The sequence below is a fragment of the Cherax quadricarinatus genome, chromosome 44 (genome assembly GCF_038502225.1).
Source record: "Cherax quadricarinatus isolate ZL_2023a chromosome 44, ASM3850222v1, whole genome shotgun sequence".
NCBI lineage: Eukaryota > Metazoa > Arthropoda > Malacostraca > Decapoda > Parastacidae > Cherax > Cherax quadricarinatus.
The window spans coordinates 10,467,447-10,474,523 of record NC_091335.1 but is presented as its reverse complement, the minus strand read 5'-3'; the positions used below and the strand labels follow the sequence as shown (position 1 = coordinate 10,474,523).

The following is a 7,077-nucleotide window of genomic DNA, read 5'->3' as shown; positions in this document are numbered from 1 at the left end:
ATGGCGGAACGTCTACAGATGTTGCACATCTGTCTAATTCTCCAGCGAATACCGTCAAGGCACAGAAAGAAGAAGTGAGTAAAGAGGAACCACAACAGAGGCTGATAATTAGCGCCCAGGTGGAGGATCGGGAAAGATAAGATCAAGATTATTTATCCGAGATATTTCTTTGAGAGGGTAAACATTTTTTTTCCATGCTAAGGGAGACTAAAGTAATTTAATATACGGTAAAAGTTGTGTCGCTATGTATTGTACATTGAAGGTTGTACAGTACTGTGTACACTACACACACGTAACCCGCACACAGGAGAGAGAGAATTCTATTCACGACGTTTCGGTCCAAGTCGGACCAAAACGTCGTCGTAAGTTCGTCATATGTGCGGGTTACTCGTGTATCCAGTCACGGTATTGTGTATTTTTCTTCGTCATTGTGTACAGTATATATGGTGAGAGGAATAACAAAACATCGTCTAGCTACAGGAAAATGATTGCCACACTAGACCTGCCAATTATTTTCCCAAATTCCATGAAACGTGAGATCATTTTCTTTTCATCAAGAGACGTGAGTATAAATCAATTTATCCATATCGAGAGGTGTGTATATGCATCAAAAAGTGTATATATACACTTCTAGGTGTGGATATACACATGGAAGTGTGTACCAGCACAGATAATATTGTTTAAATTGGTATAAACACTAATCTTCATCATACAGATTAAAATATTCTTGATATACATGAGTCAGTGATTTAAGTGTTGCAGTAAGCAAACTTAATTTAGTTGTCTGACTCTTTGACGCTAATTGCTTGTGTTTTTCCTTGTGTTTCAGTACCGCAGAACCTTCTTGCTGACGTTCGTACCGTGTGCGTACCACCAGCAGCCTCAGGCACACTCCTTCGTGGCTTCCGTCACGGTCGGTGGGAGAGGCTCTGACACCGCCTCTATCAAGTCGGTGTGCCGGAGGGTGTCTAAGTCGTCCACTCCCTCCCCGATGCCACCCAGGGACCCGACTACACGACTGACGTCAGGGTGTGTGTGTGTGTGTGTGTGTGTGTGGAGTGGGGGAGATGATTGAGAAGTGGCGTCAGAGTGTATGGGAGGGAGGGAGGGAATAGGCGGAGGCGTGGCGCCGACTGGATTTAAGTGTGAAGAAATGTTTTTCGTGGTGTGTGTGTGTGTGTGTGTGGTGTACATCTACTCACCTATTTGTGGTTGCAGGGGGCGATTCTCAGCTCCTGGTCCCGCCTCTCAACTTGCCAATTTTCATGATTCACTCCCTCGTAGCCTCGGTGGCCCTAGCGTACCTTCTCTTAAAACTGTGATTGGAGTCAGCCTCCACCACTTCCTCACCAACATCATTCCACTTCTCAACCACACTGAAAAAATACTTCTTGATATCTCTGTGGCTCATCTGTGACTTCGACTTCCAGCTGTGACCCCGAAGTCACGTTTCTCACCTTTCAATCAGCCTGTCCCTGTCTACTTTATCATTTCCCATGAGTATTTTGTATGTTATTATCATGACTACCCTGCGTTTTCTGTCCTCAAAAGTGGTTATATTAAAATCCGTTAGCCTTTCCTCGTATATCATACACCTCAGCTCCGGAGCAAGCCTTATTGCTTACTTCTGTACTTTCTCCAGTTTCTTAGCATACTCTTTCAGGTGTGGGTTCCATACTGGATCTGCGTACTCCAAAATGGGCCTCACGTATATGCAAAGGACACTGAATGACTCTTTGTTAAGATTCTTGAAGGCTAGTTTTAGATTTGCCAGACAAGCACTGATTGCAGAGATTATTCTACTAATGTGAGCCTCTGGTGATATACTGGTCACTATACTCACCCCAAGGTCTTTGAGTGAGGTCTGCAGCGTCTGTCTCCCTAGTCTACATTCCGTTTCCTGTCTTCTTGCTGTTTCCCCAATCTTTATGGCCTTGCATGTACCAGGGATGAATTCAGTCAGCCGCTTATCTGACCAATCTTGCAGGTTGTTCGGGCCCCTTCGGAGCCTTTCCTTGTCTTCGGTTTTCTTACTCTCCTCGTCAGTTTTACAGCATCAGCAAACAGGAAAATGTCTGAATGTTTACAGAGCGAAGCTATGTAAAGATTACAGACACAGATATTGGGCCCAGGAACTGAGCTGCAGCATTTCTGTTAAGCCAAATGGAAACGTTGAGCATGTTTCCTTACACCAGTAACCTTTGTTCACTTAGCAGTAAGTAGGTACCTGGGTGTTAGGCAAGTGTTGTGGGTGGCATCCTGGGGTAGAAGATCAAAGGTCCTTGAGGTAAATAAGCCAGATTAAGTGGCTTTCATGATGTGTCTTTTGTTACTAACCCTCCAAGATAAAAGTTATAAAATTTCTTCTTCATCTTATTCTTCTTCTTCATTCTCGAAGAACAGAAAACGAGGAGTTACTAGAAAATACAGTCGGAATATCACCTTCTACAGTCACCCGTTTGACTATCTAATGAACAGGGAAAAGTTTATCGTTGAGGATTTATAGGGCTACTGGCAAGTGACACCGTCTTATTTTTGTTGTAGTTTTATAGGGCCGCTGACAGTTTACGCAGTACGGGCCCTAGAATGGGCTGTCCACTGACCCATCTAATAATCCCTTCCTGAGTCAATCCCTTCCTCCGTCAGGTCGTTCAAAGAAAACGGAGTGGGCTCCTTGGACGCACGGGTGACTCTACAATATGGGTACGCCCGCAGCCCACGTCACCACCTAACACTCAGTCCCCCTCCGGAGGCACGCCCACTTATGAATGACGCCCACCATCACCACGCCCACGCCCTCGTTAGTAAACATTCGCACGTCTCACCCATCGTGTGCACCAAGCGAGCGGCTCAGGCGTTCGGCAATAGCTGCAACCCTGCTGCTCTGAGTCCTGACACGAAGGTGATAGAGGAATCTAATCATCGCCAGGTAAGAATTACTAAATAAATGGAAGTTTTGGGCCAGAGAAGTGTTTGTCACTGATGAATCGGCAAGAAAATACGAGATGTCCAGTTTGGTAGAGATATAGAAAGAATAATCAAATGATGTAAGATTGTAAGAGAGCGAACATGTACGATGAAAGGGGAATAACTGAAGTAGAATAGTTCCATAAGAAGAAGCGCTCAAGAGAAGATGGGTGATACCAGGATAAGAGGCGACAATTAGTGATGCCAGAATAAAGGAAGAGACTACAGAAGGGGAGAAGATAACGTGATAAAGGGAAGACGCAGATAAATTAAAGTTTGGGGTCCGTGACATTACATGGTTTTTACATTCAATATTGTTAAATAATGCATAAGAAAAGCCCGTAGTTATGCAATACATTTGAGGCAGAATGAAAGCGGATAAGCCAACGTGCTTGCAGGAGAAAAATAAATGATGGGATAAAGGGCTGGCACTGACAGGATAAAGAGAAGCATTAACGCAGGTAGGGAGAGACTAAAACAATTCTGTGTTGCTGAGGCTGTGGAACGTCATCCTAGTTTGCACCGGCAGTTCACCTTCACACACAGTTTTTTCCTCTATTTTTATATTGATAGTAAGTAAGTAAGCAAGTTTATTCAGGTATACACAAATACAGTTACATAGATTATCATACATAGTAGCATATGTGTAGAGAACCAAGGATAACCCAAAAAAGTCAGACAGATTAGGCTGTTATGACTCACGAAATCGTAATAACTCATTTGCAAACAAATCACGGTACTGGTGGGGCTCGAACTCGCAGCGTAAGCTACTTGGCCAGCTGGCCTGGAAGTCCGTTACCACCAGTACCGTGTTAGGCTGTTATATTTGAATGTATATTTTGTTGGTTTATTTTTTCTGTATATTGTCGTAAGTTAACTGTTTTTACAGTATTTATTTACAGGGAAAAATAGAAATATTTTTTATTTTTAAATTTGCTTATGCAGAGTTTATAAATTCCTTAACAGATTCTCCAGGACAAACTACACAACGGCATGAAGGTCGACCTCGGATTGAGGAAGTTGCTCCAGGGAGTTGAGGGAACAATGGCGACAGAGAAAAACACAACACCTACCTCATCTCTGAGCAGCGTGGACACCAATCCTCTCGAGTTCAAGTTCATCGACGACGAGAGCGGCGAGACAAGCCGGTCATCGCCCACTTCAACCACCAGAGAGGAGGTGGAGGATAGTGGAGAAGCAGAGACTAAACTCCCCGTCTTTACTTCGCAGGATGGTGGCGGGTCACACGCACCTGCTTGTTCCAAACTAACTCCACCCATGTGTTTGGCAGAGTCAAGCAGCTCGACCATACTTTTGCCTGATTAATTATTCGAATAATAAAGCGTATAGAAAAGGTTAGATGTGAAACTCTCAAATACAAATCACTTCCGTAGTTGTCGATAATAAACAGTGTGAAGCTATCATATCTAAATATTTTATTATAAATAGATTGCTTTTTGTCTTTGCAATATGACAATCACAGCTCGCTATGTTGTCAATACATAATCACGACTCGTCAAATAATATTCTGTACATCATCGTAATAATACTCGATCTTAGAAACTCTTCATATATATTTCAGAACATGGAACTGAAAGAGGTAAACGTAATGTGTGATAAGTTCGTTAGATTTAAAGCCTGTGGACTACATATAACACATTAATCCTGCAGTTCGCCTGTACACTTAATATAAAAAATTATTTTATTCTTAAAATGGAGAGTAAATTAAACTCTCACTGAAGATGCTTATCTTTCGGTGTATATACCCAAATACTGAATGTGATTTTTTTTCCACAGAGTCAGAGTTTCCTAAAAACTTATGTAATTAGCTGCATTTCAGTCGCTACGCGATCTGAGAAACCTATCCTTATATACATTACCTCAGCTCCCTTGGCCTCAACCTGCGGACTCCCAAGAGGCAGGGAAGCTGCAGCAAAGCTCCCAGAAGAGACAATAGGAGCTAATAGCTCAAACCACCCAAGCGGTCTAGGAGATGAACATCAACACCTAGAAGGCCCTTCCTCCAAGGAAAGGGCTTGGTGAGACACTCACGATTCTAGGAACTGAACTTGTCTTTCCTCTCCCGGGATCGAACCTGGTTGCTTCTCATTTCCCCAGGGGCAGTATTTTAAAACCACCCCACTATGAAAGTAATATTTATATTACCTTAAAAAACACCAGAAATCTTAGTGCAACACACTGGAGAGGTCTAGCACCTTTAGCTTAACATCCTCGAAACGCTTCAAGAATTGTCTCTCGACACCCTTAAGAGAGCCAGCAACTGTAATAATCCGAACAGTTTATATAATATACGTACATCAGAGTTAAAGGTCTAAGCCCAGAAAGTAGAGATATTCTTAACACAATCATTTCACGTATGAGCCACAGGTTGGTAAACCAAACTTGTGACATAATTTGGTTATTTTTACTACTGGATACAAAGGCATTTTGTCGACGGTAATAAAGAGATGACGGGGACAAAACAAGTTATTATTTCGATATTTCGTTCTACATAGAGCGAAACGTTTTCACAGTTGGGATGGAAAATTAGGGGCAATGCAGTTTGATCCCCCTTCCCTATCGTGTAGTTTGGTTAAGCATTGCTATATCTATGTAAATCTATATTTTGCTATCTTTCACACAAAAATGGCCGGCAGTGATAAACTCCCTTGCTCTTGCTGGTACATATTGCTTATTTCCCCGCCATCCGAGAGAATTGGATGACTCTCGCAAACCAAAATAAAATGCCGAACGAAATCTGGGTTGAAGGCTTGTGAAGGTTACTGTTTCACGTACTCGACTCTGCATGGACTTGTTATAACCGAGAAAGAGAGAGAGAGAGAGAGAGAGAGAGAGAGAGAGAGAGAGAGAGAGAGAGAGAGAGAGAGAGAGAGAGAGGACCGACCTTAAATGGAGCCTCTCGCCCAATATTCCTGATATCCAACCTCACTTAAACTAACCTAACGAGAGGCGTTGTGTTCGCTAAGCCAGCGAGAAGTCCCATGTTCGATGAGGTAACGAGGAGACTTGGGTTTGTTAAAGAAACATGAGTCCAAGTGTGTGGTAAGCAAGCGAGAGGGCTTATGTCCGTTGAGGTAGCAAGGGGACTTAGGTTCGTTAAGCCAGCTAGAGTGTTCTGGGTTCGTTACTCCAGCAAGATTGCTTTCGTTCGGATCCGCGGCGTCGGGCGGTCAAACTGTGACCTGGATGTAATATGATTATGGGAGGGTCGCGTGACGAGAGTAAATATTATCATGTTAGGCCTGAATATTGCTAGCCGAGACCCGAGAGAGAGAGACAGAGAGAGACATCAGACAGAGGGAGAAGCATTCTCCAAAATAACACTACACACACCCACCCACACACACACACGCGCGCGCGCGCACACACACACATACACACACACACACACACACACACACACACACACACACACACACACACACACACACACACACACACACACACACACACACACACACACACACACACACACACAAGACAGGATGTTCCAGAGATGGGACACAGCAATAAGGGGACACAGCAATAAGGGGACACAGTTGGAAGTTGAAGACACAAGAATCACAGGGATGTTAGGAAGTACTTCTTCATCCGCAGAGTAGTCAGGAAGTAGAATAGTTTGGGAAGCGATGTAGTGGAGGCAGGATCCATACATAGCTTTAAGCAGAGGTATGATAAAGCTCACGGTTCAGGGAGAGTGACCTAGTAGCGACAAGTGAAGAGGCGGAGCCTGGAGCTTGGACTCGACCCCTGCAACCTCAACTAGTTAAGTACAACTAGGTGAGTACACACACACACATAGACACACACACACACACACAGACACACACACACACACACACACACACACACACACACACACACACACACACACACACACACGTATGTCCTACGAGGAGAGGTTAAAGGAAATCAACCTGACGACACTGGAGGACAGGAGAGATAGGGACGACATGATAACGACATATAAAATACTGAGAGAAATTGACAAGGTGAACAGACAGAATGTTCCAGAGATGAGACACAGCAACAAGGTGACACAGTTGCAAGTTGAAGACTCAGATTAATCACAGAGATGCTAGGAAGTAT

The 7,077-nt window shown here is 43.7% G+C and overlaps 1 protein-coding gene across 1 annotated transcript in view; it reads left to right on the top strand.

Moving 5' to 3' along the window:
* Positions 1 to 5,751, top strand: part of LOC128697364 (uncharacterized) — a 148,293-nt gene extending 142,542 nt beyond the window's left edge. Inside the window, exons 7-9 of the mRNA XM_070094082.1 lie at positions 830 to 1,029; positions 2,647 to 2,929; positions 3,934 to 5,751. Coding sequence (XP_069950183.1) covers positions 830 to 1,029; positions 2,647 to 2,929; positions 3,934 to 4,293 — 843 coding nt within the window. The 3' untranslated portion in view covers positions 4,294 to 5,751. The remainder of the gene's footprint in view (positions 1 to 829; positions 1,030 to 2,646; positions 2,930 to 3,933) is intronic.
* The last annotated feature ends 1,326 nt before the right edge of the window (positions 5,752 to 7,077 follow it).